Source organism: Taeniopygia guttata, chromosome 11, assembly GCF_048771995.1.
Source record: "Taeniopygia guttata chromosome 11, bTaeGut7.mat, whole genome shotgun sequence".
In the NCBI taxonomy this organism is placed as follows: domain Eukaryota; kingdom Metazoa; phylum Chordata; class Aves; order Passeriformes; family Estrildidae; genus Taeniopygia; species Taeniopygia guttata.
Genome location: NC_133036.1, coordinates 10074711 through 10092065, shown reverse-complemented (window position 1 = coordinate 10092065; position 17355 = coordinate 10074711). Strand labels below are relative to the sequence as shown.

The window sequence follows — 17355 nt, the reverse complement described above, 5'->3', positions numbered from 1 at the left end:
TTTTTAACAGCTCTTACTCCCTGATTTTCCCGGTGTCTCTGTGAGCAGAGCTGATCCATGCAGGAATTTTTCTGAGTTGTGATGCAGCTCCTTGTGTGCCAACACACGGACATCCATGGTTTTTATTCCTAAGATCTTTGGGCCCTCTGATCCCTGCCCTTCTGAAGCCTAAACCAAGCTTGCTCTTTTCCTGATGGGACAGGAAACCATCAGGGAATTGATGATGTGGTTTAGGAGCTGTGGTGGGCTGATTCTGACACCTCTTTCCCTTCCACTCAAAATTTTGGGAAGGATTTTAAGGTGAGGTAATCTGGTGGGAATTAAGCAATGAACTCCTCTTCCTATGCCTGAAAAAAATCCCTTAAGTGATAAATTTATCTCTGGGCTGCTGAGAAGGATGAGGGTGACAATCCCAGGCTGGTGATGGCTGGAATTCTGTTTTTCCCTGCTTTTTGCACAGCTCCTGCCTCTGGCAGCTTGGTGGCACCGACCTAGGTGAGGGACATGAAGCTGCCAGGGGATTGTGCCTGGAAAATTGGTATTTTGGAGCAAATGCTGGAGTTTCAGTGCTGCTGGGATAAGGGATTTCCTGCTGGGACTGCCCTTCCAAAAAGCTGTGGAACCTCAGGAAGGCCAGGAGAGAAACCCGAGCCTTGCCACCATCCCAGATCCTTATTTCATCCTCCCCTTCCTGGCACCAGCCACTCTCTGCTCCCCTTCCCTCCAGAACAGCAGCGGGACATGCTGGGGCAGCCTCAGGTGAGCTGAGTTTGCCAGGGCTCTGCTTGCTCCCCTCCTGGCTTCCTTCCCTTCCTCCTGCTCTGGGAGGGGGTCAGATCTCACCATCCTCCCTGGAATTTCGGGTGTTTGTTTGCAGGTAGCCCTGGAGACTGAGAAACCACCGGAATCCTGATCCTGGGCAGAGAAAATCCATGGGGACTGGAATGAGCAAGGTACAGGGGGACAGTGGGGTGGTGGCCAGCACGTTCTCTTCCTCTGCAGCTCTTCCCAGATCCCTAAATACAGCTCTCTGCACCTTTCCCACAGCCCTTTGGAATTCTAAGCGCTTCAAGAGAGTTAGGAAAGCAAACAGGGATTTAAATCCAAGGTTAATAACTGAGGTGAAGAGCTCAGTGTCTGCAGGTGTCAGAAAAGTGACAGCTGGCATTAAGTGCTCATCCCTGGGGTGGTAAAACCTTGGCATTTTCATCCTCAGGGATAACAGGGTGCCCTGCAGAGAAATTCCCCCCTTTCCACCCTCGGGGTGTGCCCCAGCAGTGGGGGAAGTGTGGTTTCAGTGCTGCTTTTTCCTCCAGGGCTGGAGGAGGGGATCGATTTCTGTTGGTGTCCTTAAATGACCACTTGGAATGTGAGTCCTCCAGTTTAAAATTAGACACCAACAGAGGGATCAGGTCAGGGCAAACTCCCTCTGCACGGCTCTGATGTGGTTTAACACCAGGGATTCACCCCCTGTGACCTCAGCCTGACAGGCAAAGTGCCTTTTACAGCCTCCCAGTGCCACCCAACCCTTTTGGGGAGCCCAGGCTGTTGTTGCCAAGGGCTGGATTGGTGCAGACACTTTTGTAGGATCCAGTTTCGGACTCCATAAGATACAGGGCTCTGCATTCCCCTTCACAGTTTGTGCTGTGCTGAATCCATGAGTTTGCACCCAGGAGTGAGCTGGGGCTCAGCTGGATGTGACCCAGTGCTGTTGAAAACCCTAAAACTCCTCAAAGCAGGGCTCTGCTGCCAGATGAGCACCAGCAAGTCCGGCTGATAATCAGCTCTGTCTTTCTTTGCCTCTGGAAATGCTCTGGCAGGTTCTTACACCCCTTAAACACCCTCAACTGTCCCTTTTCTCCTTCATAACCCTGCAGCAGCCAGTTGGAGACCAAATTTGCAGCCTTGACATCTCTTAACTGCAATAAATATAAATCCTGCTATAAATAGCATCCATCCATCCCCAGCTGGCAGATGCAACCTTTGAAACTCCAGAGGATCACGTCCAAACTCCTCCCATTTCTGTGCTGAGTTTCTCCTGAGCTCTGCTCTCCTGGCTCAGCCTTTCCTGGCTGTTTATGCAGATGATCCATGGATTTGGGTGCTTGGTTTGGCATGGCCCGGGGAGTTTGGTGCCAGGTGTCCTGGTCCTGCTGGAGCTCATTCCCACCACATCAGATGTACCTCGTTCCTGGTGCCATCTGAATTCTCTCTCCTTTTTGTCTCCTCCCAGATTGTCACCGGCCTCTACCTGGGGAATATTCGTGGTGAGTGTTTTTCCCTGCCCCTCCGTGGTGCTTTGGGATCCTTGGAAGGGCTGGAGGATTCCTCTCCTTGGCAACTCCATGTGCTCCCAACTGGGAATCCCAGCATCTTCCAGAGCTCCAGAGCTGCCCCAAATCCCCATCCCAGTGATCCCAGTCCAGCCCAGGGAAGGGATGATGTCCACTGGGAGCTGTGGTCACCAGCCGTGCTGGAAATTCATGGTAATATCTGAAAACCTCCTCATCAGCAAGGACACAACAGCTTTGTCTGAGTTCTCAGGGCAATTTCTGATTTTTGGGGATGGCTTTAGGAACCTGCTGAGTCCCCAGTGCATCCCAGGGGGATTTTGCCTGGAAGGAGGAGTCCAATCCCCTCCCTGCACCGTGTGGGATGAGAGGCAGCGAGCAGGGCTGGAATGGGGGTCAGGGGGTGGGGGGTGGCCGGTGGGTCCCAGCAGGGCAGGTAATTCCCACCTGGCTCCCGTTTCCAGACTCGGAGGACCATGAGAACCTGCTGAGGAACGGGGTGACCCACATCCTGTCCATCCACACCGGTGCCACGCCCGTGCTGGAGGTGCGTGCTTGGCTGGGGAACCTGGGGACCACCCAGGGCAGCAGGAGCTGGGAAGGGACATCCAGGAGCTTCTCCTGGGCTGGGGAGAAGCAATGCTGGGTTTGCACCGATTTGCACCGATTTGCACCGATTTGCACCGATTGACGCCAGGCGATGCTGCCCAAAGGAGCTCAGTGATGGATTTGGGGAGGGGGTGCTGGGGGCATCTCTCGGTGGTTTTTGGGGGGCAGGCGGGACCCGCAGCGGGTGCCCGGTGGTACCGGGGGGTCCCCACGAGAGGGCGGCGGCGCCCCGCGAATGGAGCCCCGGCGGGGAGGGGACACGGAGGGGACCCGCGAGCGGAGCCGGCACCGCCTGCTCGGTGTCCCCGCTCCGGCCTCGCTGATCCCCGCAGCGCTGCGGGATGCTGGGTGGGGAAACTGAGGCAGGACGGCTCTGAAAACTGAGGCAGGTGGTGGCAAAGGTGTGGGACGCTCTTGCACAAATCCTGCCCGGGTGGTTCCGTGTGCCAGGAGGAGTGAGGGGTGCGGACGTGGGGTGCTGGATGCCCGGTGGGGGACAAGGACACCTCCCACCAGCCCAGGCTGCTCCAAGCCCCAATGTCCAACCTGGCCTTGGGCATTCCAGGGATCCAGAGGCAGCTACAGCCCACCTTCCCAGGGAGCAATTTCTCCCCAAAATCCCATCTAAATGCACCCTCTGGCAGTGGGAGCCATTCCCTGTGTCCTGTCCCTCCATCCCTTGTCCCCAGTCCCTCTCCAGCTCTCCTGGAGCCCCTTCAGGCCCTGGAAGGGCTCTGAGCTCTCCCTGGAGCTTCTCCTCTCCAGGTGAGCACCCCCAGCTCTGCCAGCCTGGCTCCAGAGCAGTTTTCCCAGCTTTTGGAGCATCCCTGGCTCCTCTGGACTCTCTCCAGCAGCTCCACCTCCTCCTGGTGCTGGGGGTGCTTCACCCCAGTGTTGGGATGCTGCAGGAAGGGATCGGGACCGCCAGAACCCCTCCTCCTTTTGGGGCCACCACGGAGGGAACCCCAACAGAAAACACCCGGGGCTGTTCCCTGCTGAGGACCGGGAGAGGGACAGAGCCACAGGGAAGGACAAACGGGCTGGGGCTGGGGGGTGGGCTGGGGCAGACAGGGAGCAAAGCGCTCGGAGTGCTTACACCATGGAGCAAAGCGCAGGAGCACTTACACCATGGAGCAAACTGCTCAGAGCATTTACACCACGGAGAAAAGCACACGCAGTGCTTGCACCACGGAGCAAAGCACATGGAGTATTTACACCACAGAGCAAACTGCTTGGAGCACTTGCACCACTGAGCAAAGCGCTCAGAGCATTTACATCACAGAGCAAAGTGCTCAGAACTCTTACACCATGGAGCAAAGCGCTCAGAACGCTTACACCACGGAGCAAAGCACACACAGTGCTTCCACCATGGAGCAATGTGCACGCAGGACTTACACCATGAAGCAAAGGGCTCAGAGAATTTATAGCACAGAGCAAAGCGCTCAGAGTGCTTACACCATGAAGCAAAGTGCTCAGAGCATTTACACCCTGGAGCAAAGCACTCAGAACACTTACACCCCGGAGCAGAGCCCGCAGGGGGAAGCGGAAGGGCCCAGGGGGGTTTTGCAATGTGTCAATCACGGCCCCGAGCCGTGACCGCAAACCCGGCACCGGCACCGCGGCCGTGGTGGCCCCGTGAGGAGCCCCGGGTTAATCCCGGTCTGGGGATGTGGGTCGGCCCTTGGGGTGTCTTGAGGTGGTTTTGGATATTCCACCATGGATTTGGGGTGCCTTGAGGTCGTTTTGGCTTCTTCATGGTGGATTTGTTGGCCTTGAGGTTGTTTTGGCTTCTCCATGAGGGATTTGGGGTGCCTTGAGGTAATTTTGGCTTCTCCACCATGGATTTGGGGTGGTTTGGGGTAGTTTTGGCTTCTCCATGGTGGATTTGGGGTGCCTTGAGGTTGTTTTGGCTTCTCCACGGTGGATTTGGGGTGCATTGAGGTCAATTTGGCTTCTCCATGAGGGATTTGGAGTGCCTTGAGGTTGTTTTGGCTTCTCCACAGTGGATTTGGGGTGGTTTGGGGTAGTTTTGGCTTCTCCACAGTGGATTTGTTGGCCTGGTGGCTCTTCCCAGCGTGGGAACACATTGGGATGGCACCAGGTGTGGAACTATGGATGAGGTGACGTGTGGAAACCCTGTGGGTCATCCCAGCACGGAATTATCCCAGTGCCCATCCTGCTCTGCCCCTTCCTTCCTTAAATAATCCAATTTTTCCAACCTCCTGGGCTGGAGGGGGGTCCAGGGGTTTGGGCTGCCTGAGGCAGGAGGGACCTGCTGGAGATGGGGCAATCCCTGGCGCTCTAGCTGCAGCATTTCCCCCTCAATTTTGCTAAGAAAAGATTAAATAAAAAAAACCCCAACCCTCAGATAAAAAAGATCTAAATTTAGCTCCAAACAGGGAGGATCGAGGAAGCGATGTTTTAAGGAGAGGAAAGTAATCTGACCCAGGCCAGCAGGCAGCAGATGATTTATGGGGTATTAAAAGGACAAGGAGGAAATAACTCATTGATGAGAGTGGCTTTGTCAGTGCACGTCTTCCTGATGGAGTTTGGGGCTCCCTGGCTCTGTTTTGGGGGGCTCCTGAATATTTTAGTTGGTCCCACAGCCTGCCCTGTCCCGTGGGATTGAGAGGAAATCAATGGGGTGGGATGGATGCACCCGTCCATGGCAGTGCAGCAAACCCCAAAGTGGTTTTCAGCTTTTTTCTCCCCTCAAGGCCAACTGAGGAAGGAAAAAAAAAGAGGGAGAAATGGAGGATTTTGTGATTCTTGGAGGTATTTAATGGTTATTTTATTTGGTATTGCAGGACATGACCTATCTGTGTATCTCGGCCTCGGATTCATCCAGTCAAAACCTGTAAGTGATTTCCCGTCCTTTTTCCTTCTGGCAGCTGTTGGTCAATAAAAGCTCAGATTCTGCAGGATGAAGGTTTAGTCCATTCATGCTGTGAAATTTCACATAATCCCCGAGTTTTCCAGGAGCTTGGGCTCATTTTTGTGTGGCAAAGAACATTTTAGGGCTTAAAATCTAGTTTTAATGTGTGCTTGCAGTCAGGAAATGTATTTTTTCATCAAGTTTCAGAGTTATTCTACTGGGCAGGATTGAAAATAGGAGCGTTAGGAAGACAATTTGTCAGTCTTCAAGGCTTGTTTTTTTTTTTTTTTTAAGATAAATTTATTAAAGTAATAAATAATTTTTGCCATATAAAGCACCCATGCTCATAACTCTTGGAATGCCATTGTGGAGTTGAAGCTGCTGGGAGGAATTCCCAGGATTTTGTGGGATGCTGCTGCTGCTTTGGGTGACATGCACCCATAATTTATCCAAATTTATCCATTTGCATCAGCAAATTGGCAAATCCATGGGATTTTTCTCTCCAATCAAACCCTAAAAAGCATCAAAACTTAATTTCCAAGGCCCTGCCTGTGGAGGTGCTGGATTTTCCAGCATCCTTGGGAGCAGCCGTGCCCGGGGTGGAATCCTGCTTGCTCATGCTCTGGCTGAGCGGAAAGAGAAGCTTTACAAGAAAATCCTGCCTCAGCAAGAACTGGGATTTTTGGTTGTTATTTTTTCCCCCACTTTGCTCATTTCTTTGCGTTTGTGGCGTGTCTACGAAAGGCAAAAAAAAAAAAAGACAGAAAAGGAGGAGGAAAAAAAAAGAAGATAAGGCTGCCGGCAGGAAGGAAGAGTTATTCAAGAAACTATTTTCTGCTCGTCAGTTTATGCCTTGGATTTCACAATCCTGGTGAACTTTTTGTTATCCTGCTTGTGATTCGGGAGCTCAGCAGCTCTCAGCACTAATTCCACTCCCTGATCCCACTCTTGGAGGCTGGAAAAGCACAGGCAGAGCTTTCCCTGTGGGAAAAACACCCGTGGAGTGGGTGAGGATGGATGGGGGGAGTCAAATTCTTTTGGGGTGGGTTGGGACAGGGATGCAGGCTGGAGGCACGAGCATCGTGTCCTTGCAAGGAAAGAACATTCCTGCTGCTCCTGCTGAGGGGCTGAAGGGGAGAACTAGGATCGGCAGAGTTTGGGGCTGAGTGGGCAGTACCTGCAGGCCCTGGGGGATGATGTCCAATCTGTGGAGAGCAGCAGGACAAGCAGGAAAATCCTCTGGGACATGATTGTGATGTCTTGGGAAGGCTGAGCTAGAACAGAGCTGGACAGAGCTAAAGAATAAAACAGGGATTTATTAAAGGATCTCCTCCATGGATCCACCTTGGGCAACACCAGAGCCCAGCCAGGGCTGCACCCAAGGTGAACCAAAATGGTCCCAAAATGAACCCAAGGTGAACCAAAATGGTCCCAAAATGAGCCCAAGGTGAACCAAAATGGACCCAAAATGAACCCAAGGTGAACCAAAATGGTCCCAAAATGAACCCAAGATGAACCAAAATGGTCCCAAAATGAACCCAAGATGAACCAAAATGCCCCCAAAATGCACGAGCGCTCCCGGGGGCTCTCCCTGGGATCAGTTCTGCTCCATTGGCACCTTGGAGTTCATTGTCCCATTCCAGCTTTAGCCCAGGCAGTCCCACCCTGCTTGTTTTTCTCTCTCCAGCCCGCGGTGTTTGTGCTCTTGGGGCTGAGATTTGGATCATTTAGATAATTTTGGATCATTTGTCCTTGGTGCCCAGCTGGAGCAGGAATTGTTTTGTCCCTGCTCTGTGTACAGAGCTCACCATCCCCTCATGTGAAGCTCAGAACTGCACACTAAAGCAGCACAGAATCTGAAAAAAATATAAAATCTAAAACCTGAGGCGTCACTTTGGGCAGGGAAAATCCTCCCAGATGTTGATGCTCCATTTGCTGGAGGATCCTTGGGCTGACATCTCCTCCCAGGAATGAGAGGTTCGGTATTTTTAACCCGATCACGATGTCAGACACTCCCTCATCTCTGCTCCTGTTCCTGGGAAGCAGAACCGCTGCAATTCCTGCATAAACTCATTTTTGGCTCCTTGGACAGCACCGAGCCCAGCGCTCCCAGGGCAGGGTGAGGAACAAACGGCCTTTTCCATGGGGTAGCAGTGATGGAGGAGGTTCTGGAGAATTCCCAGAGGGAAAGCAGCTCCCTTGGCAAGGGCCCAGTGGGAATAACTGTGGGAGGTCAAGCCTTGGCTTCTGAGAAATCAGGAAGGCTCCGTGGGCTCACGCCCACCCTGTCACGCGGAGCAGAGGAAGTCCAGCACCGCAGCAGAGGTGCTGCCAAAGGGACCCTCTTCTCTCTGGATTTTTGTATTTTTTTTTGTTAAAGTTGGGATGAAATGTGTGAGATGGTATTTTTCTCTTTGGATTTAGATGTTGATTGTATTTTATTTACATTCCGATTTCACAAATTGTGAGTTTGATAGTGTTTTAATAAGTTAAAAATGGAGTTGTGTCTCTTTTTTTATAAGGTTTTTTAAGGATAAACTCTTTCATTAAGAAATTATACTTAAATTATTTTTAGTTTTAACTTAACTATTTTATAACTGATTTTTAACTTAATAACTAATTTTTAACTTAATACTTGTGGCTTGTGATGTGGATTTCTTAATTTAATTGCACAATACTACTTAAACTTATGAAGAAGAAGGACTAGTTTTTGTTTTAAAACTTCTATTTTGTTTTACAAATATATATTTATATATATAAATATAAAAAAATATATAATATAAAAATATATTTTAAAAAATTTTGTTTTACAATATATATTACTACATTCTAAAACCTTAAATATTAAGTTTCTACTAGGTGATATTACATCCTTTTATTTAAAATACAGACTCATCGTTTTAGTTTTAGTATTTAATTTTGGAAGCTTTTTCTATGGTTTTAGGTAGTGTTCTCTTGGGGGTCAGTGCCTGTTAGTACAAAAAGTCCAAAATTCTCAATAAGCAGAGTTCCAACACTTCTCCTCCTGGAAAACCCAGGGCTGGGTGGCCAGGGAGGAAAAGTGACCAAAAGCAGATTTTCTGCCCCAAAACTGCCCCGGGGCTCGGCGTGCCCTTCCTTCCTCACCTGTGCTGTCTCCCTGCAGGCTGCAGCATTTCAAGGAGTGCATCCAGTTCATCCACGAGTGCCGGCTGGGAGGGGGAGCCTGCCTGGTGCACTGGTGAGAGCTGCAGTGACCCTCACACCCACCCGTCCCCTGGGAGCTGGGGGTGACGCCTTGGGAAGGAGAGCTGGGCAGAGTTACAGAATAGAGCAGGGATTTATGAAAGGATCTCCTCCATGGATCCACCTTGGGCAGCACCAGAGCCCAGACAGGCTCTTGCTGGAGGTACCCAAAATGACCATTTCGAAATGGTTCATTTTGGGTATCTCCAGCAAGAAGTTCATTTCAAAATGAACCAAAATGGTCCCGAAATGAACCCAAGGTGAACCAAAATGGTCCTGAAATGCACCCAAGATGAACCAAAATGGTCTTGAAATGCACCCAAGATGAACCAAAATGGTCCCAAAATGAACCCAAGGTGAACCAAAATTGTCCCAAAATGAACCCAAGGTGAACCAAAATGATCCCAAAATGAACCCAAGATGAACCAAAATGGTCCCGAAATGAACCCAAGATGAGCCAAAATGCCCCCAAAATGCACGAGCGCTCCCGGGGGCTCTCCCTGGGATCAGTTCTGCTCCATTGGCACCTTGGAGTTCATTGTCCCATTCCAGCTTTAGCACAGGCAGTCCCACCCTGCTTGTTTTTCTCTCTCCAGCCCATGTTGTTTGTGCTCCTGGGCTGAGATTTGGGTCATTTGTCCTTGGTGCCCAGCTGGAGCAGGAATTGTTTTGTCTCCTGCTCTGTGCAGAGAGCTCAGCATCCCCTCATGTGAAGCCCAGACACACACACTAAAGCAGCACAGAATCTGAAAAATAGAAAATCCAAACCTGAGGCATCAGGCATAGCCTCCCAAAAATTGTCCTTGGCGTTGAGCATCACTGGGGAGGGGGAGGATGGAGAGGAGGAGGCACAGAGCAGCAAGGAGGGCCATGGGAAGGACTGGGATCCTCAGGGATGGGCTCCTTGCACTGCCCACCCGAGCATCCAGGATGTGGGACAGGCTTGAGGAGGGCACAGGGAGGTGACCCCTTCTTCCCTCTGCTCACACCCCAGCGAGGGAATCTTCATCCCAGGGGTGATTCCTGCGGGATGCCCTCCCTGATGCCCCTCCTCTGGCACCCAGCCTGGCCGGGGTGTCCCGCAGCAGCACGGTGCTGGTGGCATACCTGATGACAGTGACAGAGCTGGGCTGGCAGAGCTGCCTGGCTGCCACCAGGGCCGTGCGCTCCTACGCCTGCCCCAACTCCAGCTTCCAGCAGCAGCTGCAGGAGTACCAGAGCACCCTGCTCCCCCAGGTAAGGTCCCCCATGTGGGAATCCAGGGCTTCCCTTTAGCTGCCCTGGAGGGCCTAGGATCTCTGATCTCTGTTCATAGAAAAGAGTTTTTAATTTTATAGGATGAATTACAAGCTCTGAGTGTTTGATATGAGTAATAAGTAATTGTGGCACTGGTGCAAAAGTAAAATTTTAGGATTCTAGATTAGGGGTCCAAAGGGGACAAGATGGAGGAAATTGGGCGTGTCTTGTCCTTTTTCTCCTTCTTCATGCCCTCCATGTTTCACTGTGGTGTTGGCATTTTTCTGTTGGTTTAAGCTAGAGACACACTGTTCAACATAGATAATAGATATTAGCACATTATTGTAAATACAGCACACATAGTTTCTAATATATAATATTTATAACATCCCACTGAGGGCAGAGCCCCACATGCTGCCCTGCAAAACAAACCTACGGCAGGGCAGCAGAACATGTTATAAATAAGCAAAAATAAACAACCTTAAAAACAGCACAAACAAATTATGACTTCTTCTTTAGCAACAAGACAAAAAAACAAAAACTTTATACAATCTCAAAATCACCAATACCTACAAATTCCAACACCCTCGTTGGAGGGGTTTGCAACCAGGCACGGCTCCTCTGCATGCAGCTCTCTGTTTGCCCCAGTGGGATTTGGGGAGCGTTGTTTAGCAGCTGAGGATTTGGGTGCAAAAATGAAAAGGAATTAAAAAAAACCAAAAATCGCTTTGATGTTGCGTGAGTAAGATTTAAAAAGGTCTGAAAAACCCTGAACTTCTTTTCTCGAGCTGGGATGCAGCGGGAGGGATGGGAGAGCAGTTTGGCCCTTGGGAACCTCGGGAAGGAGCTGGGCCAATTCCCGGGAATGCAGCACGGAGAGGGAGGAAGGCTTTTCTGAGGAGTTTCGGGATGTCTGGGCACACTGGGATCTGCCAGTGCCCTGCTCCCAGAGGCAGGAGCAGGTGTGGGTGGAGAAATCTCCCATTCCCTCACCACCTGTGACTCTGATCAAGATAACCCTGGATCCTCCTTCCTACCCCAACGGAGAGCCAGGAAAACCCACCCTGTCCAAACCTATAGACCCCTGACATTTCCTGTTCGTTCTCTTTTGCCCCTCTCTCCACAAGGACATCACAGAATAAAGAGAGCTGCATCAAGTTCTCCTGGGGTGAGAGCCTCTTTTAAATATTTTTCCCCTCTCCTGGTATTCCTCCCCTCACAGCCCCTTATCTCTGAGCTAGTTGGATTAATCGGGGGCAGCGTGAAGGGGGAAACCACAGGAGAGCACTTGGTGCAGAGCTCAGAGCTGCACTTTCGACCTGGAAAACCTTTGGAAGCTGAGGGAAAGGCCTTGAAAGGCAAAGAGAAAGACCTTAAAAAGCAAAGAAAAAGGCTTTTAAAAGCACAGCTCCCACCTGGCTCTCCAGCCTCCCACTCCGGCCTCTGCTCCTCCACCCATCCCTGGCCTCCCAAACTTCCCATGGGGCACAGACACCTCTGCAAGGAGAGGGAAACCCTGGACAAGATGTGTGTGAGGGTTGTCACAGCTCCTGTCACCCCTAAACCCGCTGCCACCCCCACAGGCAGAGCCCCCCGTGTCCTGCAGCCACCGCGTGATGTCCCCGCGGCAAACGGGACCTTTGGGGGGACTCCTGTCCTGGCACAGCCAGCGGGGACAGCCCGTGACACTGTCCCCAAGGCCAGCCCCATCCCCAGTGCCAAGTTCCCTTCCCCGGGTGCTGTCACATGAGGGATGTGGCTCTGCCCCGTTGTCACCAGAACCGCCCCTGGAGGAGGCTGGAAAACGCTCCCGGGGGTGACAAAAACACCCGTGGGGCTGGAGATTCCCAGCTCTCCCCAGCCCTTCCCCTGCTCTGGGCTTTGCTGTGCCCTCCCTCCACCCCACCCATTCCTCCTGCTCCCAAAATCCACGCTGGGCTCAATGGATGCCAAAATTTCCTCCCTTTCCCTCAGAAGCTGCTTTTCCGTCACCTCACAGATTTTGCCAGTGGCTTTGCTATCCTTTCCCTGAGCCAGCCAAGGCACAGCTGAGGGTGGAGGAGCTGGGATGTGTTTTCCTGTCCCTGGGATTTAGCAAGAGTTGCTTTTTCCTTGAAACTCCCACCCGTGTTCCCTGTGATGTCAGCACTGGCCAGAGAATGGCCCTCGTGGGTGGGAAGCCTCAATCCTTGGTGGTGAAACTTGTGAGGAACAGCTTGGACCTTCTGGGGACCTCCTTGGACCTTCTGGGGATCTTCTTGGACCTCCTTGGACCTTCTGGGGACCTCCTTGGACTTTCTTGGACCTTCTGGGGACCTCCTTGGACCTTCTGGGGACCTCCTTGGACCTTCTGAGGATCTTCTTGGACCTTCTTGGACCTTCTGGGGACCTCCTTGGACCTTCTTGGACCTTCTGGGGACCTCCTTGGACCTTCTTGGACCTTCTGGGGACCTCCTTGGACCTTCTGGGGACCTTCTGGGACCTTCTTGGACCTTCTGGGACCTTCTTGGAGCTTCTGGGAACCTCCTTGGACCTTCTGGGGACCTCCTTGGACCTTCTGAGGATCTTCTTGGACCTTCTGAGGACCTCCTTGGACCTTCTGGGGACCTCCTTGGACCTCCTGAGGCTGTGGTGCCTCAGTTTCCTTCACCTCAGGGAGCTGAGCTGGGAGGAAGGGATGGGGAAGAAGCTCCAGCCCCGCTGCTGGAGCGTGCAGCTGCGGTTTCAAGCTGGCAACTGGGGCTTCCCTGGGCTGGAGGGACAGAGAAAGAAGGGAAGGGACCAAGAGCAGCAGCAGGATGAGGGGTAAGGTTAGGAAAGGAAGTCAGTGGGCACAGTGTGGGTGTCACAGTGGGCACAGTGTGGGTGTCACAGAGGGCACAGATGGACTCTCTGGTGGCAGAGCTGTCCCCCACGGTGCTGGCACACCATGGCCAGGCTGCCTTTGACCCGAATGGCTGGGAGAGGAGGAGGAGGAGGAGGAGGAGGAGGAGGAGGAGGAGGAGGAGGAGGAGGAGGAGGAGGAGGAGGGCAGTGGGCTGGTGCTCAGCACTGGAGGAAATGGGCTGGAACCACTTCTTGCTCTGGCTTTAGGAGGAAATGCCTGGCAGCTTCCCCCCTCTCCCAGCCAGCCCTTCCCTCTCCCCTGGGCGGTGGCACCAGCTCCAGGCTGGGTGCTGAGCCCTGCTGGGTGCCAGGGCACCCTTCCCACGGATCTCCATCCCTCTGCACGGCTGGCACAGAAGGGATGTGCCCCCCAGGAGATCCTGGCGTGGGTCTTGCCCCAAATCCTGTCCCAAACCTTGTGGGTCTCACTTCCCAGGGGTGTTTTCCCTCAAGGAATAGGGGTCTGGCTCTCAGGGCTGCCCTGGGCAGGGATGTCCCTGCTTGCACGTGTGACAGCCCTGCTGTGGGAGGGGGTGGAGTTGGGAAATCCAGACATTCCCAGTGGAAATCCCCCCTGTCCCAGCTGATTTTCCCTGGCTGCAGGAGGGGATTATATCACCAGGGTCAGTCTAAAACATTTTTTCCCTTGTGACTGATCCAGTGCTGAGCTGCTAATCCTGCTGCCCCGCATCCCAAAATTTTCTGGGAGCTCGGTGGCTCCTGGATGGGCAGGAGCCAAATCCACAGCGAGGGCACCTCAGCCTGGGGGTGCCAAGGTTGGGCAGCTCACGGGAGCTGCTTCCCTCTCCCTCTGGATCCCCTGGCTGCATCCCATCCCATCCCATCCCATCCCATCCCATCCCATCCCATCCCATCCCATCCCATCCCATCCCATCCCATCCCATCCCATCCCCATCCCAGGGCTCCAATTCCCAGTCTCTCTCTGCACCCTTTGCACCCACAGGCGCCCTCCATCCTTCCCTGGGGGTGTTTGGTGCTGCTGGGGGTGCTCCTGTGTCCCATCCCAGTATTTCCATGCTGGAGCAGCTGGATCCCAGCTCCTCAGGGGGATGGCAGAGCCCCTGGGAGCCCGGAATGGTGAATCCTGGCAGAGCTGTCCCTTCCTGCCCACGCTGCTCCCTGCTGCAATTTGGGACTGTCTGGCTGTTTCCTCATCCCAGCAGTAACGGGAATGGTTTCTCTGGATCATCCCTGGCTTCCAGCCCTCAGCCTGCTGCCAGCTGGCCCCTGGCCACCAGGAATAATGGGGATCAGTGGGGTCAGAGGCTCCCCACAACCTCCCGAGGTGTTCTGACAGCAAACCTGCCTCACCTTGCAAGGACCAACTCGGCCGTGCTGCTTGTGGTGGGGGGGAAAAAATAATAATAAAAAAAAGCTTTGGGAAGCATTCCTTAGGGGAATTCAGGCACAAGGGGAACAGCAGCAGCTTCTTGGCAAGGAGGAATAAATAAAGCTGCTGTGCCAGCTGTGGCCAGGGTGGGGTGGGAAGCTGAGGGTGCTGCCAGCTCTGTGCTGGGATGTGGGGAGTGCTGGGATGGGGGGACCCCAGTGCAGCTGTGGGGTGCTGGGTGATGGGGGGACGCAGCAGGAATTGCTTTGCTCCCTGCTTTCCCCTGGAGCTGCTACAGCCCTGCTCTCTCTCTGGGCTCCCTCACTGCCCAGCTCACCCCAAAATCCTCTTTTCCCTTTTTTCCCGGCAGTACCGCGCCTGGATCCGCCGGGATTATGGCAGGAACCCCTTCCAGGACCAGGAGGAGCTGCAGCAGCTGCTGGGCTGTGGGAATCCAGAGCATCCCTCTGGCTGCCCTGGGACCCTGGCAGGGGTCAGGAACCCCCCTGGACAGAGCTCCCAGAGACACTGGCTGTGATCTCTGCCCATGGAAAAGAGTTTTCAATCTCACAGGGTGAATTACAAGCTCTGAGTGTTTGATATAAGTGATAATTTAGTGTGGCACGAGTGCAATCCGAGGTAGGAGATGGAGAATCCACCTTGTCCTCTGCTTCCCTGAGGAAGGAGGGGTGAATCCTGGGATTTGGGGGTGCTCTGAGCCTCAGCTGGCACCCAGTGGGATGGGGAGAGGGGCTGGAGGTGTTTTGGGGCTGCCCCTTGCTGTGCATGTCCTTGGCAGGTGAATATCTGACATTTTCCTTATCCCTGCCCCAGGGAAAAGGGGAAATGTAAATCCAAATTCACCTTTTAACTGGAATTTTCCTTATCCCGACCCCAGGGATGAGGGGAAATGTAAATCCAAATTTACCTTTTAGCTGGCATTTTCCTTATCTCAACCCCAGGGAGGGGGGAAAAGCATTTCCAAATTTACCTTTTAGCTGGAATTTTCCTTATCCCAGCTCCAGGGATAACGGGAAAGGTAATTCCAAATTTACCTTTTAGCTGGACTTTTCCTTATCCCAGCCCCAGGGATGAGGGGAAAGGTAAATCCAAATTTTCCTTTTAGCTGGACTTTTCCTTATCCCAGCCCCAGGGAGGGGGAAAACCCAGCAGTGCCTGTCCCACTGCCTCCATCCCTGGAGCCAGAGTGGGTTTGGGTTTCCCTGAGCCCCATCTGAATGTCCCTGCTTGCCAAAGAAACCAAAAAAAGCTTGGTTGGATTCACTCAACCCACGGACCAATTTAACTCTGTCCCTCTCCAAAAGCCTTTTTAATACCTAAACCCTGTGGCCATGTCCAGTTTTTCATCCCAAACTCGGATTGTGCTTTTCCAGAGCTTTGTTTGGCAGGAATTCCTCCCATCTGCCTTACAAGGAGGGTCCCATCCCGTGGATTCAGCCCTTCCACATGGAAAACTTCAACCCTTCCGTGCCATCTCGGCCTTTTATTATAATTACCCTGTTTGTCCACTCAAAAATCTCTGCTCTGCAATTCCTTCTAAGAAAAAAGGGATTCAAAACATTTCTAGGAATTCTCTTGATGAAGATTTTCGGGTACTCATGGTGTGACAGCACCAGGGGTGACTCAGCCAGCTCCTAATAAAAAAGAGAGTTATTAAATCCTGAGGGTGCCTGGACTTGATTTGTGGTGTTCCTGGTGGGAATACAGAGATGGACTGAAAAAACCACCCTGATTCCCATTTTCTTGATGAGAACCACCAGCAAGACAAAAAGATTTAAATATTCCATGTTTAGCCATGATATAGAATTTCAGGGAAAAAAAAAAAAAAAAAGGGTTTTTTCCTTATTTATTTAGATGGAGAAAAAGGTCCCTGTGGTTGTTATTCCACGTGGAAGTAAAAAGGGAAAGCAATTAATGAGATGGAGGCTGTTGATGGAGAGGGCTGAAGGGAGGCTGAGCAATCAGCTCAGGGATCAATATTGGATTTAAAACCTCTGTTTTCATTTTAAGAAGCAGAAAAAATAGAACTTGCAGGCAGGAAGAGAAAAGAGAAGACAGCGGGAGTTAATAGGAAGTCATTGGAGATGGGTGATAAGCAGAGATTAGATGTGCTGGAGGTGTGATAAACTCCACAGCCTGAGTTTCAAACACCCCCAGGGAACCACAGCACCAAAGGCAGGGCTGGGAAAATCCCCCAGATTTGGGGAATCACAGGGAATGCTTCCCCAGAGCAGCACCCCCTCCCTGCCTGACATCACAGCCACAGCCAAGCGCAAAAATCCCCTCCTAACCCGAATTTCCCAGGGTTTCCGGGCTATCCCAGCTGAATATATCTATTTTTCCACTCTGCCTTCCATCAGCAGGACCTGAGGTGACTTTAGGAATTGTGGGAGCTGGGAGGCAAACCCCAAACAGGTAAAACTGGGCTGGATTTCCACTTCTTGGCCATTTCCAAGAGCACCTCACGCTTGGCTGCTGGGCTCTGCTGCCCTGTTGTTTTGAATTTTTAAGATTTTTTTTTTAAGTTTTTTGAGTTTTGTAATAATTTATATAGATTTTTTTTTTATTTTTTTTTTTAATCAAAACAACACTGCCCCACACCAGCCTTCCCAAAATCCTGGTGCTTCTGGCACAGGGAAATAGGCTCTGCTCCCAGCCTGTTTCAATTGCCTGAAACTTTCTTTTAATGATTTTATTTTTTTATGCTCCCCACAGGGATCCTCCTTGCCCCAGGGAATTTGGATTTACCTTTCCAGGCTGCCTCTGAAGCTGCAGAGCCAAATTGAAGGTGGGGATGATGAAGTCACCTCGCTGCATTGCAGTGGATCTCCAGAGGGGATGGAGAGTTTAGTTGCGTGCAG

The 17355-nt window shown here is 52.1% G+C and overlaps 1 protein-coding gene across 1 annotated transcript; it reads left to right on the top strand.

The window, feature by feature from the left end:
• The first annotated feature begins 665 nt into the window (after positions 1-665).
• LOC101234162 (dual specificity protein phosphatase 22-A) lies at positions 666-16158 on the top strand. Its single transcript, XM_030282142.4, has 8 exons — positions 666-759; positions 878-953; positions 2234-2267; positions 2756-2838; positions 5708-5757; positions 8921-8995; positions 10065-10236; positions 14844-16158. Exons 2-8 carry the CDS (start codon positions 933-935, stop codon positions 15009-15011), a joined length of 603 nt encoding a protein of 200 aa, XP_030138002.4. The 5' UTR covers positions 666-759; positions 878-932; the 3' UTR covers positions 15012-16158.
• Positions 16159-17355: the final 1197 nt, after the last annotated feature.

What these genes read in the sequence shown, in the direction of transcription:
- LOC101234162 (XM_030282142.4), top strand. Translation starts at nt 933, where the DNA reads ATGGGGACTGGAATGAGCAAG. An exon ending in CTACCTGGGGAATATTCGTG is followed by an intron (nt 2,268 to 2,755) that starts GTGAGTGTTTTT and finishes TCCCGTTTCCAG; the next exon opens with ACTCGGAGGACCATGAGAAC. An exon ending in GGAGCCTGCCTGGTGCACTG is followed by an intron (nt 8,996 to 10,064) that starts GTGAGAGCTGCA and finishes TCTGGCACCCAG; the next exon opens with CCTGGCCGGGGTGTCCCGCA.